Source organism: Mastigoproctus giganteus, chromosome 14 (assembly GCF_048544385.1).
Source record: "Mastigoproctus giganteus isolate SK-2022 chromosome 14, ASM4854438v1, whole genome shotgun sequence".
NCBI classification, from domain to species: domain Eukaryota; kingdom Metazoa; phylum Arthropoda; class Arachnida; order Uropygi; family Thelyphonidae; genus Mastigoproctus; species Mastigoproctus giganteus.
This window is the reverse complement of record NC_143588.1, coordinates 89,635,766-89,663,336: the sequence shown is the minus strand read 5'-3', so window position 1 is coordinate 89,663,336 and position 27,571 is coordinate 89,635,766. Positions and strand designations below refer to the sequence as shown.

Below are 27,571 nucleotides of genomic sequence, written 5' to 3'. Positions count from 1 at the left end.
ATGTCCATGTTACCAATCTTCTTATAAATCTTTACTTGTTACTTTTGACAGAAAGGTAAAATAGCAATTTGGTGAAATTATTAGTAATTTTTGCCATATGCTGTGCTGATTTATCTTTATGCACATGATATGACAGCAGTATCATTAAAAGCATTGACACTTTCTTACAAATAAAAGAATATACTTCTCTTTTGTGAAGTCTGTTTTATTTGGGATGCATTTATGACAGTGAATGGTGATCGATCTGTATGTGAGAAGTTTTGCTTTTTTTTTTTTTTTTTTCTGAAAAAGAAAAAAAAAAAAAAAAATTATTTTTGTAAACAAGCTTTAGTTTGTTTAGCCCAATAAAAACCCAGCAGAGAAATCTTAATATTTTTATTAATATGTAGATTTTGTGGAGTAGTAAAGATCTTTGAAAATTTTATGTTCAGTATGGATTTCATCCTTCCATTTTACTTATTTTTATTATTTTCTTAAACAGTCTTTATATTACATTTATAGGTATGTAGGAATGCTGTTACTGATCAGTCAGAGCCACATATGTCTTGTGAAATTATTGGGAGACCATGTTGTATTGGTGTGTATGGACAGTGCCACATAACTACCAAAGAATACTGTGATTTTGTAAAAGGGTTCTTCCATGAAGAGGCTGCACTTTGCTCACAGGTTAATTCTAGATAAATATTGTCATAAGTTTTGATTTGCCTGTGGTTTTGTTCCCTTTTAATCTATTCATAAATTTTAATTCAGTTAATCCATTCATAAATTTTAGATAAATTAATAATTTTAAAAATTCTAATTTAATGATAATTCTGAGTACATAAACACTACCTTATGCATGTGTATTTTAAAAATAAAATATACATGCACCAAGCTAGCATAAATATATAAAAAATGTATAAATGTATGCATGTTAATAAAAATACTGTAGATTAATTTCAGTTATAGATTATGTAATGACACACTATAGAACCTTCTTGAAAAATTAAGTTATCTACTTGATGGAAGTGATAACTAATATGAGGAAAATATGTGCATAATAGAAAGGGTCATTACCTCACTTGGTAGAAGAGTAACAGTATGTCCGGTAACAGCTTCGAAACCACCCCGTATTTACTCATATGCATTACTATAAATATGACAGTAATGATAGATGAAAAATGTCTGTGCATGTTATGATCACTCCATAGGTACTGTGCATGTTATGATCACTCCATAGGTACTGTGCATGTTATAATCACTCCATTTACTCACTCAGTTTGAGGGAGAATGACAATGGATGTGCTTCATTGAAAAAAAAAAAAACTTCCAAATTGAGGATTTAAAAAATAAATAAATAAATAAATAAATAACTATTCTTGAGGAATCCACAATGGACAGTAGACTGTTGAAATAACGGCACATTGAGATCGGTGCCAAAAAGAAAACAGCAAGTCACATGATTACTGTATTCGTTTAAGTTTGCCATTTTGAAAGTGAATTCTGTACTGTTATCACAGATTATATGCTGTTTTACATTTCTTTTAAACTAAAAACCCCTCACCATGGCTCCTAATGTTAATAAACCTCATACAGAGAAGAAAAGAAGAACAACATTAAAGCTTAGTGGGCATAAGCAGGAGTGTATTGATGGCAGAGTATAATCATTGGATCATCAGCGTGTTTGTTTTTTATGTGCAGTTAATAAAATTGCATTCTTAATCCCTCTATTTCTCTTTTAGCCTCATTATTTTTGCACTAAATATATTTAGTAAATTAATAAGAGGAGTTTACCTCAATATAGTACGTGGAACACTTCCGTATGATACCCTCCAGAAATTAAAACGGAAAAAACGAAAAAATCGACAACTAAGTTGTCGATTTTTTCGTTTTTTCCGTTTTAATTTCTGGAGGGTATCATACGGAAGTGTTCCACGTACTATATTGAGGTAAACTCCTCTTATTAATTTACTATATCATTATCAACGTAGAACATATTGAGTATTACAGCTCTGATTCATACTATCAAACTAAATATATTTAAAATAAAACTTTCTAGATAACAAAATAATCAAAATAACGGCATCTTGAATCCCCGAAGGTGCCATTATTCTGAAAGTCTACTGTACGTGAAATATTTTTAAATTCCTCACACAAATAACAGAGATCACAGAGTTTAATTTTTTGTCATCATAATAGTCATGCATCTTGATATATACAAGTATGTATTAAAACGGCACTGGTTAATTATTATATATAATTGTACATACCTTCTAAGGTGAGAATATCCACATTTTGTAATATTTTATGCTGTCTGAGTACTTGTAATCCGTTTAAAAAAAGAGTGACATTTCTCTCCTCTAGCACTATCATTCATTCATTCATTCAGTAATATAATCAGAGTGCTAATTGGAACTACATAAGTCATAGATCACCGGCATGAGCCTTTGACCAGCTTGACATTAATTTTAGAGCAGTCAAGGCTGGGGAAAAAAAGAGAGAGAGAGAGAGAGAGAGAGAGAGAGAGAGAGAGAGAGAGAGAGAGAGAGAGAGAGAGAGAGAGAAATGCCCATCATGGGTATGGCTGGAAAAATGTACATTTGATTACAGTTGTGAAATTTTACTTTGGTTGTGTGGAATTAAATCTATAATTTGTGCACTTTAATTCACTCACCGTTTACAGAAGAGATTAACTTTCCTCATTAACATGAACTTTCCTCTCAATTTCAATACTGCTTTGCTAAGCCAGGTTAGGTGAAAAATATAAAAATTTTAACACATACCTCCTTGTTTGAACTGAAGTTCTAATGTCTTAAAAATTAGCTTTTTTTTTTTTTTTTTTTTATTCTCCTTTTAAATAAGTAGCTTTATGATTATTAACCATAAATACTAGCTTATTTACAAGCTTATTCACAAAAAAAAAATCCATACAATAAGGTAAAATTTCATAACTGTAATAAACATGTTTTTTCCATCTGTACTCAGACTCTGGGAATTTTCCGTTTACCACTCTCATTTGTTCTAATGTGATGAGAAGGCTGGTTGCCAACTCAACATTTTAATTAGCATGAGCAATTTGCACTTAGTTAACAGTACAAATTACAGTGATAACACAAAGAAGATAAAAATGCAACACATTTTTTCCATGCATTACAAGTATTAAATAGCAGATAATACATGAATACCCTTCCCACTCTGTCTATCTAACAGCTATGTACAGTTATACATAATGCTTATCTTAACATATACTTGTATAGAGTGAACTGTATTACTAATAATGGCATCAAAATGAAACGTTACAATTTTGTTATCACATGCGAGAAACAGAGCAATAGTTAGCTTTTTCTCATTTTAGCTAAATTAATGTGTTAGCATCTATTCATGAATGTTTACCACAAGGGAACAAAAAGATTATTAATATTTTAAATGAGAATTATGAAAATTCTACATAGTGTTAATAAGAGGAGCATCTGACTCAAAATTTCTCGTGATTAATTAATGCTGACTTGTTCTGAACTTGTATGGATATTTCAAACCCATTTAAATCAAAATGGATATGTATTGGTCTCTTGAACTTTGAAATTAACCAGTTTAATGTATTAAAATTTCAAACATTATCAGGGATTTACCTTCTGAATGAAATCTTCATTAGCTGTAGAACATAGAAAATTGTGGAACAGTTGGAATCTAAGGCAGTGTAACCAGTTGACATTAGTGTTAGCATTAGTAGAGACATACGATGCAAGAAAGCAAGCTTATGCAGCATCAGCCAAAAAATAAATAAATAATAAATAAACCCTCCCATTACATCCCTCCATTCGTTCAAATGCCTGTCCAACTCAGCCTGTTCCATCAATCAGCTACCTGCTGGCTAAAGGCAAATTTCCACACATCTATTCTGCAACTATCTTTCCTCAATTTGAAACTGTACCCCCTCAGGTTCTTAGTGCAAGACGAAGAATCTCATCAGCATTCAGCTTGCTCAACCCATTCAAGGCTTTATACACCTCAGTCAGATCACCTCGCAGGTGCCTACTCTCTAGGTGCTGCAATTTGCAGAACTTAAGCCTTTCTTGGTAAGAGCACCCCTTTGTTCCCCTCACCAATCTTGTTACTCTTCTTTGTACTCATTCTAGCAACTCTATATCTTTCCTAAAATGAGGCCTCCAGACCCGTACACAGTACTCTAGGTATGGCCTGACCATTGCCTTGTATAATGGGATTATAACCTCCCTGTCCCTGCTATGAAAATTCCTATATATCATTGACAAGACTCCGTGACCTGCCCTTGCAGCCCGTCTGCACTGCTCAGCAAACTTCATATTTGGCTGCACAGTTACCCCCCAGATCTTTTTCACTTTCCACTTCCCAGAGTGTAGTACCACTCAGTTGGTACGTTTCTCTTTGGTTATTGCTACCCATATGCAGTACTTTGTATTTGTCAATGTTAAACTCCAGTTGTCACTTCTCAGCCCATTTTCCCAACTTATCTAGATCCAGTTGGAGTAGCATGCTGTCATTACTGTCGTTAACAACCCTGCCAACCTTTGTATAATCTGCAAACTTGGACATCAAACCTGATATACCTTCATCAATATCATTGATAAATATGCAAAACAACAATGGGCCCAACACCGAACCCTGGGGAACTCCACTGATAACATTTGTCCACGAAGAGCAGTGTTCATTGATTACCACTCTCTGTTGTCTCCCATTCAACCATCCCTTTATCCATTGTAGCAGCTTACACTTGATGCCATACCTCTCCAATTTGTACAGCAGTCTGTGCAACAGTATCAAAAGCTTTCCTGAAATCCAAGTATATGATATTAAAATTATTTTTGGCATTCAGTTCCTTTGTGACCACATCATAGTAACCAATCAAATTGGTCAGACAAGACCTCCCTTTGACAAACCCATGCTGTGTCTTAACTATTACTGCAGTCTTGTCTAGATGATCCTTCAATGCTTCTTTAACCAGTGATTCCATTATTTTCCCTGGAACACAAGTTAAACTAACAGGTCTGTAGTTACTTGTGTCATCTTTTGAACACATCCTTTGTGAATTGGTGACACATTTGCACTCCTCCAGTTCATGGGGACCTCCCCTGAGTCCAAGGAAGCTCTCATAATTATGGCTAAGGGTTTGCTTACTTCCTTTGCTGCCTCCTTTAATATAACTGGATAGATCCCGTCCACCCCGGGTGCCTTCCTTATGTTTAACTTCAACAATTTCTCCTCCTCTTTGCTCTCAGTTATTACAAAATCACTTAGCTCCCTGTTAGCGTTTAATAAACTTCTGGCACTCCCCTCATTGAATAATTCCTCATGTGTGAATGTAGATGCAAAATACTCATTCAGTTTATCAGCTACCTGAGCATGATCATCAATAGTCAACCCATCTATGTTAAGTGGTCCAATCTGATTCATCCCTTTCCTTCTAGAGTTTACCTAACTAAAGAACTCCTTGCTGTTTTTCTTTGCACCCTTTGCCAAAGATTTCTCATAATTTGCCTTTGCCTGCCTAACCTCCTTTGTGACTTGATTACTGACTAGTTTATACCTGCCATAGGCTTCTGTTTTGCCTGATACTTTATATGTATCCCATACATTTTTTTCTCTGCCACTAGCCTCATTAATTCATCTGACATTCATATAGGCCTAAACCTTGAACAGTATTTCTTAGTTGGAATGAAAAGCCTAGTAGCCTCCAAAATTAAGTCTCTGAAGGCTTCTCATTTAGAATTCACTGTTGGTAACATCATCAGTTGATTCCACTGTACAGAATTTAAAAACCGTCTGAGACCTCTGTAGTCACCTTTACAAAACAAAAGCTCTTCCCTTTAGCCTTGATGGCTAAAGGGAAGAGCTTTTATGGTAGTTACATTTTTAAATAATTCCCACATCAATACATTGTGATCACTGTCGCCCAGTGGTTCCTTTATCTGCAGATTCTTAATTTATGAAGAATTACTACTAATAATCAGATCAAGAGTATTACTCCCTCTAGTTGCCTCTCGAACATATTGCTGTAGAAAACAGTCATCCAATAAATCCACAAAAATCTTGTTTGTTGTTTGTTATTTGATTTTTAGGAGCGTTAGCAACTAAGGCCATATTGCTGCGGGAAGATGCAGAGGTCATTCCCTGACCTTTCCGCGTCCTCCGTATTTGGTGGTGACGGGCTTGAACCCCGGTCTAATCAAGAAGCACAAAAGGCTTGCTAGTGTGCGAGTGACCAATCCACAAGTTCCAGTCATTATCTGAAAAGTTAAAATCTCTCATTATAAGACATTCTGATTGACTGGCCCACTCTATTTCTCTGCACAATTGCTCATTATACTCATCAGATTCATTAGGTCTATAACACACACCTACTCTCATTTTTCCTTTCCCAGTGCTTATTTCACACCAAACAGACTCAACACCACATTGTCCACCAGCATAAATTGGATACCCTTCCTTAGATTTTATGTGTTTCTTAACTAACAGTATAACCCCTCCTCCCTTCCTATCCTGTCTATACAGTCATTGTACTCCCCAAATTCCAACTCTGCACTGCCTATATCTGTGTGACACCACGTTTCTGATAACCCAACAATATCTATCTTTGATGTCTTGACTAGCACTTCAAGCTCATCAAATTTATTAACTATACTCCTTGCAATTGGTGTACATACAAGTATACATTCACCTGTTCCTGCTCCTAACCACCCTAACACAGCCCACGTATTTACTTGTTCCACTATGACTCCCAGCAGTCCTGGAAATCTCCATTACCTTGCTTTCCAGTCTGCTGCCCATTCTAATAGAAGCAGTGCAAGAATCATTTTTGCCTTTGCCTGCGGCCATTGTTAACCTTTTAGTCTGTGTATTCCCCCCATGCTAGCAGTTTTCTGACCCACCTAACACTGCCTCGATAGCATCAGCAAATATTCTTGCAACCTTTCTATTTAAGTGTATCCCATCCCTGTAGAAGCAGTCTCTCCTGTCAACAAGCACAGACCAGGCTGAAAAAAGTTCTACCCCTTGAGCCTAGCACCATCTCTCCAGGGCCAAATTGATTGACAAGGTTCTCATCATATACTCACTCCTATTGTGTCTGGGCAGAATTGCAGACACTTTCACATTCAACCCTAACTATCAACTTTTTTTTAACATTGACCTGTACTTGTTGAGTAAATCTGCAGATCTCTTACTCTTAATGTCATTAGTTCCACCATGTACAACAATATCACCTTTTATGCCCTGAAAAGATGATATCTGCTCTACAACGTCATCAACTTTTGCCCCTGGCAGACATACCCTGGTCCTGTTCCACCTATCCTTCTTACATAATATATTCCCCATCTCCCTGACAATAGAGTCACCAACAATAACTATTTCCTTTGGGACCAGCGCATTCTGCCTTTGAGATTGCTTCTGTGTTGCCTGATGCACAGGAGTGAGCTCTGTCATTGAGCTGGGCAGCTGAGAGCCTGATGGGCCCCTCATATTAATTTCTTCAAGGGCATTTACCCTACACCTCAAGCTCTCGTAGACACCCATCAGAACGCTGAGTTGGCGCCTAATTTCTTGACACTCCAGATACGTAGCACACACGAAGGCATCCTCCTTGGCTAGATCATGTCCTGTTTTAGAAAGGTCGGCAAACATTTCACATTTCACACATTTTTTTGAGACTGTGATGCGTTGGAGAATCGTCCCCTTTGTTTCACCCCCGAGCCACAGCACTCTCACTAGTCTGTGATTTTTGCTCTGCAGCTCAAGTCTGGGTCATGATTTCTGTTTAAATACAATTTAATTAACAATGAAATTTAATAAAATTAATAATATTTTGATTAATTGATAATACTATAATAAGCTAACAGATTCCTAATACAATGCTTCATATTACGCTATATAGTTTTACTTTATACCTTTCGCTATCAGTTCGAAATATATATACTTTGAGCTATTTCTTATCGATTACAACATGGCGGCTAGTTCAAGAATATTGGCACCGGGAGTTGTAAATTTCAAAAATCGCTGGTTAAATTCAAAATAAGAAGCTAATGAACGCTACTAAACCTATTTAATATCTCCATAAAACACAATGTACTACGTTAAATAATGAAGGATACGTTAAAAATTAATAAATACTTATCCCTTTACCACAGCCAAAAATCCACCATCCATACTGTTCTGCGATCCCAGCACCCTCTGAATATTACAGTGGCAACATGAATTGCCACTGTAATATTCAGTCAATTTGGTGTGACATAAGCTCAGGAAAAACAAAGTCAAGAATAGAGCATGTTATAGACTAAATGTCAGTATGATGATCAGCTATACATACAAATTAAATAGGCGAGTAAATGACGATGTCTTATTTTGGATTTTAACTTTTCAGATATTCACCAGAACTTATGGGTTTGTAATTCATATAGTAGTAAAACATTTCTGGATTATTGGATGGCTTTTCGACAGCAGCATGTTAGAAAGGAGAAAGCTCTTGATCTGATTATCAACAGTGATCATAGTGTATTGTGGTGTGATTTATTTATTTTTAGATATAACTCTTGTCAGGTGTAAAGGGTAGGAATTTTGCTTTCACAAAGGTGCCTCCAGTGGTCTCAGACTGTTTTTAAATTCTTTTCAGTGGGACCAGCTAATCTTGTTAGCAACTGCAAATTCTATATGGGAAGTGTTCAAGGAAGTAATCATAACATTTACTAAGCTTTTTATGCAACTAAAGGTGGTACTACATGAGCATTAAAAATGCCTCATAGCATGTGTGTTCTGTATGAACATCATGTGAAACTAGATGGGCATGTCAGAAATGCAGCATGTAACACAAAGGATTAAATTACATGGGCATTTTTGTCAACTTCAAAATGAGTTTCATTCAGATCAGTTGTGTGTCAGCACTTTACATCTATTTAAAAATAAAATCACCGGAGAGAAGTCATCATTGGTGAGTATGTCTAATAGTCAGCAACGTTCTGAGTACTTATCCCCCATCCCCACTATCTATATATAAAAGAATATTTTACTTTTTCACGTGTACACTTTTTGCTTTCCACAAGACAGGGCTAACTGCTATTACATCATACTACAACAAAGTGATTGACAGGTCTGTCTCAAAAACACTTTTACAAACTCTTAATTTTTTAGTCTTTAAATTTTTCTATATATAAAAGAATATTTATAGTTTAGTGCTTTTAATTTTTAGAATTCTACATGTCTCAAGGCAATGATTCAATTTTTTTCAAAAGTTTCTTCAGCTATTAGCAGTGTTGTTAATAATAGCAGTAATAGAAAAGAGAAAGATCATATCAGAAAGGCTGAGAAAAAAAGAAAAGATCTTGAGTATGGAGCAGCACTTAAAACCTGATATCAAAGAAAACAAAGCAATTATTGAAAAAATGAAAATAATAAGTTAAAGGCTTCACAATTAAGAAAGGAAAGATACAAAAAACGAATGACTACTTTTGTATCACAAGACTGCGTATAGTGGAAATAAAGAAGAAATGTTAGGTTTGTAAACATGTCACAGGTGACAGAACTGGATTGAAAGCGTATATTCCATGGATTTATGTATTCAAATGAAGGGGAATATGACTTCGCTTTTCAACGAACACGGTTTCCTGTGAAATTGACTTTAATATGACAATAAACAAAAGTCAAGGTCAAACATTATCTAAGGTTGGTGTTGACTTAACATCACCAACTGATGCTGTGTGCTGTATGCTGTGTGTACAAGAAACCCTGAACAACTCATAGGAAAAACTTCAGCCCCTCTGACTGAAATCGATCAACCACAGCCACAATTTAAGAGACCTGTAGAAAAGCCTCTATTGTATGATGCCCTTTGAACCTAGATACACATATTTACAACAAAAACACATTCTGCTTTGTAGTCATTGTGACGGCAGTTTGTTGGCTTTCAGCTGTTTAATGTGATCAAGGATGGTGGATTATGATCAAGTATTATTCCTAAAAACGAACGCCCTGTTGTTGCCCATTAGTTGACCATTCAGTTTCAATTCAGAAACTGACTACTGAAAGCAATAAAACTATTGCATTAACTAGGCAATTTAAATCCTGCTGTCCACAGGAACACCATAAAAGAGCATGAGAGTCCTCTCAACTTTATATAATTTAAATTAGGTCAAATAATATTAGCTATTTTATAATTTTGGAGCTCTGACTTTGTATAGTTAATTTAAAAAATAGTGACTGTATTTTAATCTGACATACTTATTTTTTATTACACAAAATAATATCTAGATGAATTAAAAAGTAAGTGGCACACAGAAAATAAAATGCAAAAATTTTGGATTAATTAATAAAAATTTCAGTATCAAACATTGTATCTAGTTGATACTGCAGCACTTAACTACTCGGTTGAGAAAATATATCTTGCTGCTTGTCTAGTTTCAAAAAAGGTATCAAATGTCACATGCAATGTTCTACCTGCACGCACTAAAATGAATGCTGTCCAACACTTGTTTAGACTGTTGCACGCACAGAAATATACTGGTTTCATTTCAGCATGTAACGTAGTATTGCCCTAAGAGATATTGTTCAGGAATTAGGCCAAACTGGATGTCACATGAATAGTGGAAGACTAATGGAAGAAACCACAAGAACTGATGAGACTAGTGGAATAAAAGTTTATGGGATGATTATAAATTGTCAAGGGATAGAGAAGTCTGCAATCAAGTCACTAAGGGGTTAAGCAGACTAATGCAGATTTCATGACATCTTTGTTTAATAATACAAAGAAAAGTAACAAAGATTCTTTGCTTTCATCAACAGTAGAAGGAATGGGATGAACCACATTTATCTCCATTAGATATTAGATATGGATGGCATAAATATTGATGACCCTGTTCAGGTTGCTGAAAAAGTAAGTAAACATTTTGCATTTGCATTCACATATGAAGAATTCTTTTTTAAAATTGGGATTATCAGGAATGTACTTAATTCTACAAGGGCTGTTCAATAAAGAATGATCATGAACAAACATATTGCTTGCAATTTCTAGCTGAGCTGAAGAATTTAAGACCAAACAAAGGTGCTTCATAAAACTGTACATCTGACTCGTCAGATGGTGTAACCTTGGCAGTTGGTCAAGTTTATGCCTGTTTAGTTTCATATAAATAACGATGGATGTGACATGCAAGGAACAATATGTTGCCCTCAAATTTTGTTTCTGTCCCAAGAAAACATCAGCTGAAATGTATGAAATGTTAAAAGAGGTTTATAGTGAATCTATGGTATTCAAAATTATTCCAGCAAGATGCTTTCTACTATTACCATATTCTTAATTTAATCCCCTCAACCCCTCCTCTTGATTGTTGCTATATGTATGATACTGGTTTGCTTATTGTTGGCCATTCTCTAGAACAGGGGTGGCCAACTTAATTTGTGATGCGATCTACTTTTTTCCTTCAAAATGTGCCGCGATCTACCATCTCAAAAATTTCATTGCACAAGGTTAAAAAAGTTAATCAACACATATTGAAAAATTTTATAAATTTTAAAATTCAATACAATTCAGAATTCTTATTTTAAATTCATACGTATTTAAAATTTTAATTTATGCGAAGTTTGTGTCTTCGTGTCATCTGCTAAGCTTTCAAAATCGGGGATATACTGTGATAAGGCCAACCGTAAAGAATCTTCTGTATGCAAGTCCATAACAGTACAGCATTTCTTTGTCTGTTTCAAATACGAAAAGGCCGATTCACACAGATATGTGGAACCAAAACCGGAATTTAAAAGTTCACTGCATTTTTTTACATTTGGGTACTTTTCTCGGCAAACATATTTCCAAAAGTCTTCTGATGATCTGGCTTTTAGGAAGATATCGTTTCGCAATGTAATAATTTCATTTTCAAGTAATATTTTCTCCATGTGGAAAATCGCAGCGATTTTTTTTCTGCAGTTTGTTTCGTATCTAAGTCGACATTAAATGGATAAGAAATATATTGTCTTCAATTGTTTTAAAATCACTGATTCTGGTTTCAAAATCATCCACAACATTCTCAATTTCAGAAACGTTAAATTCAACTCACTATTACGTTAAACTCACTATTAAATTCAAAAACAGGATATTTTTGAAAATGATCTTGCATATTTGCAAAATGGTTGAATTTTTTTTCTTAGGTATCCTTAGCCATTGCCAAAAATTGATATTTATAAGGAGAAATACTACTAATCATGTCACCCACATTTTTATTTTTTATTTGCAATTCCAAATTCAGATCACTTAATTTACTGGTAAAATCTGCCAAAAAAGCCAGATCACACAACCACTCTGTATCTTGTAGCTGCTGATAATCATCTCCTTATTGATCAACAAATTTTTTAATTTCATTCAGAAAATTTTGAAATCTCTGTAGAAACTTATTCCGGCTCAGCCGCCTCACATCTGTGTGTAATATCAGATCTGGTTCTTTTTCATTGAGTTGCATTTTGAAAAGTCTCCTTTGAAGAGATTGTCCTCTGATGGAATTCACGATTTTGAAAGTGATGCCCATAGCACTTTTAGTATTTAATCTTTTGTTGGCTAACACTTGTTGGTGGATGATACAGTGATAACTCAAATCTGAGAATTCATCATCCTTTTGGCACAATGCAATGAATCTGTTAAGATGCCCTGTCATTGCTGTAGCTCCATCTGCTGTTACTGCTATGAGCTTAAATAGTGGTAATTTAATTTAATTTTTTCAATAAAATGTTTGAACGAGTTAAAGATATCAATTTTTTAATTTGCAGTTTGTTTCGTATCTAAGTCGACATTAAATGGATAAGAAATATATTGTCTTCAATTGTTTTAAAATCACTGATTCTGGTTTCAAAATCATCCACAACATTCTCAATTTCAGAAACGTTAAATTCAACTCACTATTACGTTAAACTCACTATTAAATTCAAAAACAGGATATTTTTGAAAATGATCTTGCATATTTGCAAAATGGTTGAATTTTTTTTCTTAGGTATCCTTAGCCATTGCCAAAAATTGATATTTATAAGGAGAAATACTACTAATCATGTCACCCACATTTTTATTTTTTATTTGCAATTCCAAATTCAGATCACTTAATTTACTGGTAAAATCTGCCAAAAAAGCCAGATCACACAACCACTCTGTATCTTGTAGCTGCTGATAATCATCTCCTTATTGATCAACAAATTTTTTAATTTCATTCAGAAAATTTTGAAATCTCTGTAGAAACTTACTCCGGCTCAGCCGCCTCACATCTGTGTGTAATATCAGATCTGGTTCTTTTTCATTGAGTTGCATTTTGAAAAGTCTCCTTTGAAGAGATTGTCCTCTGATGGAATTCACGATTTTGAAAGTGATGCCCATAGCACTTTTAGTATTTAATCTTTTGTTGGCTAACACTTGTTGGTGGATGATACAGTGATAACTCAAATCTGAGAATTCATCATCCTTTTGGCACAATGCAATGAATCTGTTAAGATGCCCTGTCATTGCTGTAGCTCCATCTGCTGTTACTGCTATGAGCTTAAATAGTGGTAATTTAATTTAATTTTTTCAATAAAATGTTTGAACGAGTTAAAGATATCAAGACCTTTAGTTCTTTCTTTTAACGAAACCATGCCCAGCAGTTCTTCTCTAGTGGCAGAATCATCGAAAAAACATACCAACAAAAATGAGCAATTGAGCTGTATCACTGACGTCTGTAGATTCATCCAGTTGTAAAGAAAAGGACACACGTTTTTACTCATTTTTTCAATGTGTCACATCACAGTATTTCGAGATAATTGCAGATCTTGACGGGCACTTTTAATTTCATTTTTGTTCTTAAAATTTTCGAAAAGAGAATCTGTTATTTCTAAAAATGCGTCTTTGATGATTTGACCATCAGAAAATGATTTGCATTTTTTTGCAAAAAGATAACTCACTTTAAATGATGCTACAGTTATTGCTTTAGATTGTAAATTAGATGTCATGAAGAAATTTTGTTGTGCGAATAATCTGGATTTAAGTTCTAATTTATTTTTTCTAAGGTCACTATTCGGCAGAAAATCCGATTGGTATTTACCATGGAGTGCGTTGAAATGCCATTCTAAATTTCCTTTTTTGGGTATAGCCACAGAAGCATTGTAAATCAAACAGCAACATCTTTCTTTCACCATTACAAAAAGTATTCTAGTTTGAAAATGATACGTTTTACTCTTTTTTTGTAATATTCATTTTAAATCAAAATGTATTAAATTAACATATAAGTACTGTCCCATTATTAAATCAGCAAAAGCAATGTTTACTGATTAAAACACTTTAAGTTGCGCGAACCGAAAAAATATTCTGTCTGAACAGCTAATATAGGATAATTGATGAAGAGGATTCCTGAATGAGGAAGTTGTTTCCAAAATAACCGGACAAACACACCACCGTTTATTGCTCTGTTTGGGTATATCCTTATAAAAATCAGTTTTGAATGCCTTTGTGATATTTCTCTGAAGCTATTTCTGGAGGTCACGACCATAAAACAATTTGCAATAATACCGACAGCTGGAATTCTGTGGTATTTTACATTATAATGGTGAAATGTGTTTCTCTTTCAATGAACTCTTCAATCATGCAAAAAAAAAAATAAATAAATAAATATATTTTCAAAATCTGTTCTTCATTCCTATTTTTGAAGCTTCGTAAAAAAATTTTAAAAAATAACGCACAGGTAGTGAAACCTTCTGCACAATATAAAATTTTGGTAGTATACCTGACCGTGCAAATCGAGGGATGACTGTATATTTAAAATTCGTTGTGATCGACCAAAATTAAAGCCACGATCGACTCGTTGGCCACCCCTGCTCTAGAACATTCTTAATTTACATATTTTATTTACTCATTTTTCTTCTTTTTTCTCCCCCCCCCCCCTTTGATTTTCTGTTATTACTGTATTTGTCTCTGCTGCTTTGCAGACAGCTTTCATTTTTTAAATAGATTTCTCCTTCTTTCATTTTATTTCCTCTGCTAAATTAATATTATGTATGTGTTCAATACATAAATTGCCAAGCCTAGAATATAACTAGGGTAGTAGAAAGGATGAAAAGAAAACAGTTCTGGGCCTGCAGCATCATAATCTGTCTGGGATGCGCTGTTTTTCACCTCTGTACTGATGTAGACAATAAAGGGTTTAAAGTTTAATTTTACATCAGTATGGAGATTAAAGTTTAATTTTACATCAGTATGGAGATACAAAACACTATATATCTCAGATAGATAATGATGGATGTAGTCCCTGAAGATGTGAACTGTGAGAATCTATTCCTTTTTAATTCTTTGTGGTATTAATGTACATTATTGTTTTAATACATCCCCATTCTTTGTAGACCTTGCAATGTGTTCATTTTTATACTTATCTTTATTTTGACATCTTGTATAATTCATGACCCTCCCTATAACCTATAATTTATTGTTAAAATTTGCATTTGAAATAATTTTTGTATTCTGTATTCTTTTATTTCCTTTTCTTTTCATCCTCCCAGCTATTCTATTGTCTTCTAGGCTTGGCAACCTATTAATGCACACTACACTCTTTTCTAATGCATTTTTAAAATGGACATCTGTTTTATACCTTACATTCTTTTTAAGCTACATTTCACTGGAAGATGTCATTTCCATATTCAATACTTCATTTCAAATTCTTAAACCAATCTAATAAACTACTATACTGTGGTCGCACAAGAGTTGATTTATAGAAATAATGACATTTAATACTTAGACTTTAGCAAAGCACTTGGCAATTTTACATGGAAGGTTGCTATACAAGTTAGAGTGCATTGAGATTGCAGACAAGATCCTAAAGTGGGTTGAGTGATGGCTAAAGAATGGGAGACAATTGGTTATTACAAATGGCACTCTTCAGGGTGGGCCAGGATTATAAATGGAGTTAATCTTCTTTTTGTTTCCTTGAATGATATTGTTTAGTGAGTTAAAGATACAAGGAGGAAATCTTTAGATGCTGTAAAGGTGAAGAGGGCAAATAATGATACAAGTCAGGCTGGATTCTCTGGATGGTCAGAGAGCTGGCAGTTATTTTTTTGCATGCTTGTGGTGGGGATGTTATCGTTGAAAGACGTAAATGATGGGAGAGGGAGAGAGATCAACTTGGCTGTTATGGTATTATCAGGCATGAAGGATGCAGTTAAACAGATGGTGAGGAAGGCAGATATTCTTATCAGTGATTTACCATACCTTTGCCTCTGTGGAGTTGTGAGCATAGCTGCTACTCACTAGCCTCACACCACACCATTGAATGCCAGACTTTGTTTAGAGTGGCCTAGCTCATCATTCTTGTAATATGGAACAGTAAAAACTGTGCTTGGAGTGACAGGTCATATTGCAGTCTTCAGAGCAAATGACCGGGAAATATCATCTACAGTATATTGTGCCCAAATTGAAGACCAGAGGAACTTTGCGAGACTTATGGTGGGGGAGGGGTTCTCAGTGTCCCTACCCCTAGTTAGCGTAAGAAATTTGCTTAGTAAAGGTGAAATTCATATGAATGGAGAAAGTATGAAGGTCTTTGCTAATTGGGGGGAGGGGCAGGGGATAAAATGAGTTTAGTGTGACTTCATTGTTACAGCAGCCAAGTGTGCTCTGCCAGATGCTATGCTATTCTATTATGTTCTGTTGCCAACTAGCAATAGAACATCTTCTAAATTCACATAAAATAGTGGAGGTGTTCCCTTACTTTGTATTAATAGCTTAAGCTATTAATACAAAGTAAGTATTTGTATTAATCATAAGCTTGAGAAAAAGACAAGTGCTTTAAATCCCCTATTTTAAACACACACACACACACACACACACACACACACACACACACACACACACACACACACACACACACACACACACACACACACACACACTTCTCAAGCCTAGGATGGCAAAAAGGAACACAACAATGTATTTAATTTAAGCAGAAAGTGATTACAGAAGAAGACCTTTCACCTTATCTGCAGGAAATTTTCACTATTCTACACAGATTTATCCCTTTAAATGGTTTATAGCTCACTACATTTTATATTATGTTAATAACCCATTTATATTTTTGTCTTGTGACTTCAAATGTACAACTTTCAAACACTCACAACTATTACTATATAGCTAGACCTATTCTTTTTCCTTTTTATTACACAGCCACATTTTTACTGGTTATGATAATTGTCATTTATTATAGCCAGCAGGAGTCAAAAACAGGAATTATATTAAAAAAAAAAAAATTAGTATTTCATGGAATGAAATGTTAGTTTTTTTGTTTTTTTTTTCCCTTAAAATCTGCAGTATAAATGTTTTAAGAGAGAGAGAGTATGTTTTCTTATATTTCTGCCTTGTGCAGTTGCTAATTGTTATCTATGGTTTATATATTTAGGTTTCATGTTTAGATGACATATGTGGAATGATTCCCTTCCATAATCCTGAGGTGCCTAACCAGTTCTATAGATTGTGGACTTCCCTTTTCCTACATGCAGGGTGAGTTAGTCTAAATGATTATTAAGGTGGAAACACACAGTTATCACCTCACCAGAGCTCACATGTTAACAGGTCAAACGTCAAATGTGTGGGAGTTATATTTCCCATTTAGTTTATTAGTCGGAGACACGGTGTTGTCATTGGCTGTATTCACAAAATAACACGTCAGCCTGCAAGGCCAACTCACATTTTCAGGAGCTCAGATTTTTCTGTTCGAACAGAAATTTCGTTAGGTGTGATAGCATGAGCAGAGGAAATGCTAATAGAAAATTAAATTACAAGTAAGTAATGCTGTTTTGAGTGCACAAGTAAGAATATCCAAAAACCACCACCAACAACAACATCAAGAACGTTGCTCCTGTGCCTATTCCGAAGAACCCTCCACTTTGACCAGCTACTCGGCATACTGCAAATGTCCAGTCACATAAATGCTCAAATATGGCCAAAGGAGGAAAATATACCAACAGTATTACAATTTACAAATTTAGAAGACAAACAAGTCAATCATTTAAATTTGTACAACTCATAACAATTTCTAACAAGTTCAATTTTTAGTGTTGAGAAGTAGTTTTTTGTTATTAAATTTAATTAAAAAATTTGTTTGTATTTTGACAGAATAAATCCTTATTCAAAATTAAACTTACATCATTTCAACTTTCCTTAAACATACAACTAATTTTTCCGTAGTGCTGTTTGAATTTTTCGAAATTGCATATTTTGCCCTTGTATGTCATCCTTAGTTAGATTATATAGGAAATTCAATTCTTCTTTATTCATCTGTAAGTATTATTCATCTTAAAACGATTTTCATCATCTTCTAAGTCCTGCAGTACATGAGGGAATTTGCCCTTTTTTGTTCTCTTCCAGTTTGTCATGTATCCATTGTTTACTCTTTTGTTTTCTCAGCTGTAAGAAAAATTTTTTTCTTAAAAACATGTATTTTCTAAATCTTCTTCAAAATCTGAAGAGGAGGATGAAGTGTGGCAATTCATTTCGCTTCAGCTTTCTTCAAAGAGAACAACACATGCAACATGACATGGTGGTACTGTGTCTCCTAGGACTGACTTCACAGTTTACACTGAACAGTAAAATGACATGAGTCCTGTGAGGTGATAAATAATGTGTTTCCACCCTTGGTAGTAGGTCTTCTTTTGTAAGCACTTTCTGTATAAGTCATTAAGTATTGCATTATTAAGGCATTTCTTGAATATATGTTTATTATCTTTGTTAGTTTTATGGCACAACATCTTAGGCCATATTTCACCAGTATTATATCTATGTCGGTATGTGTTTACAGGTTGATTTGTGTTGCAGGCTGAAAAATGCAGAATAATTCTTTAGGTGGGGTCTCCCCCCCACTCTCTTCCTGAGATCAGGTAATATCACAGTGAATTGAGTTAATGTTGTTAAACAGGATTAAGTTAATTTTTAAAATACAAAATTACATAATTGAATAATTTCTTTTGTTAGTCAGCTGTGCTATTCAACCAATGCACCAGTTTGGTATGGCAGCATATTTCTATAAAGATAATATAAGCGAATGGTTTTCAAAAGGTGTTCTGTGAAACCCTAGGATTTCAGTAGATTTTATTTAATATTAGAGAGGGAGAAATGATTTTATATATGTTGTTTTTGTTTTAATGAAAGGTGGGCAGATAACATATAAAAAAGATAACACTATAATAATGTGCACTTTTTGAACAAAATATGGGCAGATATCCTACTAATCCAGATATGAAGCTTATTTTATTTCAATCTTTGCAATTAAATGTATTGAAATATATATTAATTTATAAAAGTATGTATACCCATATTTAAATTTGATATCATATTTGTTTATTTTACTTGTTCTAGATGATGTGGGAATACAAAATTTATGGTATATTTTATGGGAGCACTAGGTATGAAAGTTTGGGAATTTCTATTCTAGAACAATGCTTTGCAAAGTGCAGTCCACTGAACCCCAGCATTCTGAAAGGAATCCTAAAGGTTCTGCAAATGTTCCAATAATTTTGTGTGTGTGTGTGTGTGTGTGTGTGTGTGTGTGTGTGTGTGTGTGTGTGTGTGTGTGTGTGTGTGTGTGTTAATACAAGAAGACAGGACTGAGTTATAGAGGAATTCAAGTTAACCAAGTTTTCTTTGCCCCACTGAAGAATTACCAGATCAGTACTTAGTGGAAGTTATTCGAGAAGTTGAAGCTCTTTATAATAGGACAACGTTTTGTAATTTGGAAGGTGCATTGTATTGTACTATCAACAGAAAACTAGGCATATGATTTCCATTCAGTAGACGATCATTAATATACAAGAGGAAAGAATTGGGAGAAATAACTGAATCTTGGAGAACACCAGCATTAGTTGAGAAAGTAGACAACAAAATGCTACCTGTCATCTGCAGTGAACAGCCAGAGAGAAAACGATATCCAATTGCAAAAAACGGTTGCAGGCCATATGATGAAAAGTTTCTTTAGAAGACCTTATTGCCAAACATAATCAAAAGCCTTAGAAATGTCAAGAGGAACTGTTTGAGTTTCATCAGACATTTTTTTCTTATGAATTTGTCTAAAGATGGTTAACATAAGCCAGTACAGATAGCCCTCGATTTATGTCGGGGTTAGGTTCCTGGGGGGACAGGCACAAATGGAGCCCTTTATATAATGGAGTCAGTCAGAAATCACAGGGTTAGGTTCTAGGCACAAAAAATTTTACCTACCACTTTGCATTGATTGTTTTATTTTATTAGCATTCTTCATAGTTATAGTAATAGTTGGAAGCATATCCATAGCCCTACACACGTTAGGATAGCTTTCACCAGATTCCATCCGTTGAATATTGCACTAGGATTGAATGAACTACTTTTACCAGACATGGTGTGTCTTGATTTTATTAAATTAAAAACTTTATAACACGATTGGAAAAAACTGCACACGGCTATCACTATTATTATTATTTAATTTATTAATAGCACAATTAATAAAAGATGATGTTAGTGTAATAAATTTCCAACATGTGCAAATAGCGTAAAAAACCAACTGAATGCTTCACTGCATGGAGTTTTCCCGCCCGCATCCACGAGTGGCTACTTTGAGGGCGGGAATCTTTCTCATCTCTAATACAGATGCACTAATTGCTGGTTGGCCCAGATTGTCCTAAATCATGTGAACAGTGCATGATACATAGCATAGTGTGATGCTGATAAATTTTGTCTGATGATTTTAAACTTTCAATTTATAAATAAATTGCAAAAATAAATAAATAAAAATGGCATTGTGGTTAGTGATCGGTGCTGTTACAAATTGGCGCAAATCCGACCAGCACAAAACTAGGGCTACCTGTATATCAGTAGTTGAGTGGAATGATCTGTTGATGATAGTTATATCTTTAAATAAATCCCACATTAGTACACCGTGATCACTGCCACCTAGTGGTTCTTTTATCTGCTGATTCTTAATGCATGAATAATCACTGCTGATCATCAGATCAAGAGTGTTACTCCCTCTTGTTGCCTCTCTAACGTGCTGCTGTAGAAAACAGTGATCCACAAAAAAGTCTTGCTAGTGTGTGATTAACCAACCCACAAGTTCCAGTCAGTATCTGGAAAGTTAAAATCCCATGTTATAAGATGTTCTGATTAATTGGCCCACTCTTTTCCTTTGTACAGATCTTTGATATACTTATCACAGTCATTAGGCCTATAACACACTCCTACTCTTATTTTTGCTTTCCCAGAAGCAATGTGACACCCAATTAACTCAACATTGCACTAGCCACCCATCTTAACTTGAGTTAGTTGTGATGCACTGCCTTAGATTTTATTTGCTTCTTAACTAAGAGCATAATCCTTTCCCCCTGCTATCCTGTCTGTTCTCTCTGATATCCCAGCAATGTGGTGCCTCCGTAGCCAGGTGGGAAGGAGCAGCAGTGCGTAGCACACACTTCTTGATTAGACCGGGGTTCGAGCCTGTTACCACCAAATACGGAGGATGCGGAAAGGTCAGAGAATGACCACCGCATATTCCTGGAGCAATATGGCCTTAGTTGCTAATGCTCCTTAAAACCAAATAACAACATAACAACATCCCAACAATGTCTGCATTTGATGTCTTCACCAACACTTCAAATTTATTTACTATACACCTAGCATTGGTGTATGTGCAAGTATACACACACCTGTTCTTACTCTTAGTTACCTGAATACAGCCCATGTATTTACTTGTTCCATGATGACTCCCAGCAGTCCTTGAAATCCCCAGCGCCTTGCTTTCTAGGCTACTGCTTGTTTTAATGCAAGAATCACATTACAAAGGTGGTCAAATAATAATTTTATTTATTATTATTATTTTTTTTATATTACTTTATTGATTGAACTATGGCTTTAGAAGGTATGTTCAGTGATGTGAATAAACTCAAAGCTGTCCTAGAAAGATGCAACAGTGGTAAAATTTACATGTACTGTTTATAAATTGGACATAAGCTAACTCCACATCACATTAATGTGTTTTCAAATTTTTGTTTTCTTTTCTTTCCTTTTTAATAAAAAAATGAATGTCCATGGAAAGTCCTCAAAATAAAATAAGAAAAGCATGGTCAGTTCAAGAAAAGCTAGCTGCACTGTACATACCAAAATGGGTAAAAATGCAAATGTAGGTGTCTCGACAATAAGTGTGGGCGAATCCACTCTCGTGGAATAGTTAAAAGATGAAACTAACCAATGGCAAGCAACATGTGACTTTGAAGCCACTGAAAGTCTTCAGGAAAAGTGGCTTAAAACTGCTAGTGACAGCCCACTGGATAAGGCTGTGTTCATATGGTGAAATTATCAAGGATCAAGCTGAAGAAAGACTTAGACAACTGGCACAGAGTACAAATAAATAATTCAAAATAAAAAATTCAAAGGGAGCAAGGATTTGTTCAGCTGAGAGAAAAAGAGGCATGGAATTTGTCAGGTTGCAATTTCAGGTGAAATTTGATCTGCACACACGAAGGCTGCTGATGACTATCCATCACAAAAGTTATCATACAAGAAGGTGGCTATGTTCTAGAATGAATTTACAATTGCGAGGAAACAGGACTTCATTATTACATGCTTCCCAATAAGACACTAACTTGTAAATCCAATGAACGAAAGGTACAAGACTTTAAAGCGATGGATAGGGTGACATTGCTGTTTTGTGTCAATAAAACTGGCATACACAAAGTTAAACCACTGTACATAGAGCCGACCGGGCTAGCCGAGTGGGTAAAGTACCTGCCCGGCAACCCAAAGGTCGCGGGTTCGATTCCCGCCTTGGGCTTGGATCAAAGTACTGCAAAAACCTTAGGAGGTGCAATATGGCCACAGAAGCCGATGCGCCAACAACTACCAAATCAAAAAAAAAAAAAAAAAAAAAAACTGTACATAGGAAAATTATACACTGTACACAAGAAACCTTTAGGTAAAAAGAAATCCAAAGAAGAAAAAATTAGTTAAGAAACACTTATGATGAACCGAAGACGACAAATGAAGAGCAAGAAAAACACTGAAAAGGAGAAAATTGAGTACGCTGAGTTATGCAAAGCCATTAGAAAGAGGCTCAGAGAGAACATAAGAAAATTTAACACAAGAAAAGTAGAATAAGCATTAAAGAAAAACAAAGGATTTAAATCAGCAGCCATGAGCAGTAATACAGAAAGACAAATGATACTGAAACTGAAGAATAGCAATGGTGTACTTATAATAGCAGAGAAGGCATAATTCAAATAGCGGAAGACTACTGTAGAGAATTATACAAAGAGCAAGGAAATGATGCCAGCAGTGGGGAAGATGGATCACAAATTAGTAACACATACAACATACCTGATATCCTTCCTGGTGAGATTATTCCAACAATCAACCACCCCCAGGGAAACTTCTGCACATCTATCCTGCAACCACCATTCCTCAACTTCAATTTATGCCCCCTCATGTGTCTAGTTACAGCAAGTGGAAGAATGCCATTAACATTCAGCCTACTCAATTCACTCAAGGCTTTAAACACCTCAATCAGATCTCCTCGCAGGTGCCTGGTCTCGAGACTGCAATTTGCAGAACTGAAGTCTTCTTAGTAAGGGCACCCTTCTGTTCCCTTCACCAATCTGGTTGCCCTTCTCCACACCTGTATGCAGTACTCAAGATGTGGCCTAACCATGGCTTTATACAAAGGGATAATCACCTCCTTATCTTTGCTAGCAAAGTTGCTGTATACCATTGACAAAACAGCATGAGCTGGTAGCTGTCTGCACTGCTAAGAGAATATCATCTCTGACTGCACAGTTACACCCAGGTCTTTTTCATTCTCCACTATCCTGAGTGTAGAACCACACAATTGATAAGTTACTCTGGGATTACTGCTGCCCAAATTGGCAAATGCAGTACCTTGCATTTGCCAACTTTAAACTTCGGCTGCCTTTTCTCGGTACATTGCTCAAATTTTTATAGAGCTCATTGCAGTAGCTCACACTGATTACTGTTGTTAACTACCCTGCCAACCTTTGTATAATCTGCAAATTTATTTTTATTTTAACAAATTCCCTTTATTAAGTAAAAGGTTAAACATTAAGCCTGATACCTTCATCAGTATCATTGATAAATATCGAAAATAAAAATGGGCCCAGCACTGAACTCTTGGAAACTCCACAAAGAGCAGTGCTAATTGATAACCACTCTGTCTTCTTCCACTCAACCATCCCTTTATCCATAGTGATAACTTGCCATTAATGCCACATTGCTCCAGTTTGATCAGCAGTCTTTTATGTACAACAGTTTCAAAAGCCTTCCTGAAATCCACGTAAACTGCAGCCATTATCAACCCACTGCAGGATGGAAGCCTCCTTAACAATTCATGCTGAGGGAAAATGGACCATTATCTGCCACGCTGGTCCAGTGTGGGTTGGCAGATCGACCGTATTTAGCAGTCAGGGGCTTGAACCCCGGTCTACTCAAAGAGCATGTGCTACTGCACTCCCGCTCCTGACCACTCGGCTACAGAGGCCGAGGTATATATGTCAAAATTATATCATATACTTGAATTTACATTTTCCTTGATCACTGCATCATAGTAACTTATCAGATTGGTTAGACAAGACAGCCCCTATGACAAATCCATGCTGTGATTGCAGTGTAATTGTCCAGCCTGTATAAATGGTCCTGAATTACTTCTTTAACCACTGATTCTTTAACCATTATTTTCCCTTGAACAGATGTTAAGCTGAGAGGTCTGTAATTAGGTCTGTTAAGCTGAGAGGTCTGTAAAGTACAAATATATCCCCATGAATTGGGGATATATTTGCACTTCTCCAGTCCATGGGGACTTCCTTTGCTGCCACCTTAATATAATTGGATAGATTCATTCCACCCCAGTTGCCCTTTTTTATGTCCATCGTCAACAATTTCTCTCCCACTTTCCTTTCAGTTATCACAAAGTCATTTAGCTCCTTATTGGAGTTTGATAAACTTCTGGCATCTTCTTCCGTAAAGAATTCCTCGTGTGAATGTAGATGTAAAATACCTATTCAACGTGATTCAGCCCCTTCCTTGTACTGTTAATATAAGCATAGGAATTTTTGCAGTTTTTCTTTGCCAGAGACTTCTCATAATCTACTTTAGCTTGCCTAACCTTCTTTGTGATTTAATTACAGTCTAATTTATATCTACCATAGTCATCTCTGTCACCTGATAATTTATATGCATCCGATGCATTTTTCTTCTCAGCCACTTGTCTCAATAGTTCATATGACATCCATTTAAGTTTAAACCTTGAAATGTATTTCTTTGTTGGTATGAAAAACCTAGTAGCTTCTTTGATTGCTTCCCATTTAGAATTTGCTGTTGGTAACATCATCAGTTTGTCTCACTGCGCATGATTTACAAACTGTCTGAGACCTCTGTATTTACTTTTATGAAAGCAAAAGCCTTTACCTTTACCCTTGACAGTAGTTATATCCTCAATTAAATTCCATGTTTGTACACTGATCACTGCCACCCAGTGGGTCTTTTACCTGCATATTCTTAATGCATGAAGAATCACTGCTGAAAACTAGATCAAGAGTATTGCTTCCTCTTGCTGTTTGTCTAACATGCTCTTTAGAAAACAGTCATCCAAGTAATCCACAAAATCCTTGCTATTGTGTGTAACCAACCCACAAATTCCAGTCAACATCTGTGAAGTTAAAATCCCCCATTATGAGACATTTTGATATGCTGGCCTACTCTATTTCTCTCTATAGCTGTTTGGTATACAGGCAGTTCTCGCTTTACGAGTTCCTGGGTGTACGAGTTTTTTTTTTTTTTTTTCTCTCCCAAGTATCAAGTATCAACAAAATCGAAAATATGAACATTAATTGCAAAAAATGAATGTTAAACATTCATAAATACCGCATTTCAAACCACGCACATAGCTATACAATACAGTGTACTCCACTTTATGATATTAATCCATTATGATCATATTGCGAAAATATCGTAATGTGAACCCAATAACACATTGTTTTTTGGTAATTCATTCCACGACTTTGGAAATTCAAATTTTCACTATATAACTCCCTAAAGGGTCATTTTTATAATGTAAATTGTATTAGTTACCAATTCAAATCATTAAACGCACTACACTTTCATCGTTATCACATGTTATAAGAACCAATTTTGAACAGACTTATGATATTTTTCTAAAGCACATTTCTGGAAGTCATGACCATAAAACAATAAAAACAGTTTGCACTCTCCGGGTTAATGGGCTTTTCTGTTAATACAAGCAATTATAAATGGATAATAAACTCGATATTATTGCATTTATGAAAATACCGATAGCTGGCATTGTGTGTGTTTTTAGGTTATTATGGTGAAATGTGTTTGCCCTTTACTGAAATCTTCAGTCGTATAAAAAGCATAATAAATTTTCAGAATCTTCTCTTCATTCCATTTTTTTTTTTTTTTTAACTTCGTAAACTTGTTAGTCCATGCAAATTGTGCGTTCCGTAAAAAAATGCTTATGCATGCTATTGAAATTTATAAAGAAAATAGAAGATCATCTTGGAAATAAACACCTCTTGAAGCATTTCTGAAGAAGATGACTCCTTCTGCAACAAACCAACGAGTTCCAAGCCAATAATGAGTGATCAACGAGTGTGCATTTAGTCGATGATGAAGAATAAATGTTCTTTAACATTTGTAAGTCAAATAATTTCTCTATTATTATAATTTGCTTGATTTTACAGCTACGTTTTCATTTCTTTGGATAAATCAATCATTGGTTAAGCATAAACTAATTAGCTAACTAATTTCATTGTTAATAACGTAACCCCTATTTTTAACATTATGTCTATGAGAAATAAATTCCCACTTTACGAGCACGCACTAGGAACAAATTAACTCAAAGTCGAGAAATACCTGTACTCATCACTGTTATTAGGCCTATGGCACACTCCTACTTTTGATTTTGTTTTCCCATTTCACACCAAACTGACTCTACATTGCACTCGTCACCTTAGATTTAATATGCTTCTTGACTAAGAGCATAATCCTTCTATCTCTCCTGTCTTGTCTGTCCTTTCTGTATACATTGTACTCCCCATATTCAAATTCGACATCACCTATGTCTGAGTGACACTGCGTCTTCACTATTCCTACACATATGGGTTCGAGCCGTCACCACCAAATACGGAGGATGCAGAAAGGTCAGGGAATGACCACAGCATATTCCCGGAGCAATATGGCCTTGGTTGCTAATGCTCTTAAAAACCAACAACCAAACCATCCTACACATATTGTCATTTTTTCCTTGCAGTCTTGGTAAGTGACTCTTGATAATGACACCAAGGTTATGCATTATATGACAATTGTTTAAATATAAGATTGATATCATACCTTTATTGTAGGAAATCTTGACCCGACGCTCACATCACACTAATCTGATTAATGTAATATAAAATCTTTAAGTATTAAAATCTTTAAAACTGCAAACATATCCCTATTGAAGGATTATTGAATTGTATGATATGATATTATATAAAAAACGAAACGTCTTCAATTCACTTAGTCTGCCAGCTGTCACCAAGGAAGAGCCAAGTGCAGCCG

The 27,571-nt window shown here is 35.1% G+C and overlaps 1 protein-coding gene across 2 annotated transcripts in view; it reads left to right on the top strand.

The window, feature by feature from the left end:
• Positions 1-27,571, top strand: part of LOC150075335 (inactive rhomboid protein 1-like) — a 332,829-nt gene that overhangs the window by 265,979 nt on the left and 39,279 nt on the right. For both annotated transcript variants that reach the window (XM_090389103.1, XM_090389102.1), the window contains 2 exons: positions 502-666; positions 17,382-17,482. In XM_090389103.1, the coding sequence (XP_090245229.1) occupies positions 502-666; positions 17,382-17,482 (266 nt within the window). The remainder of the gene's footprint in view (positions 1-501; positions 667-17,381; positions 17,483-27,571) is intronic.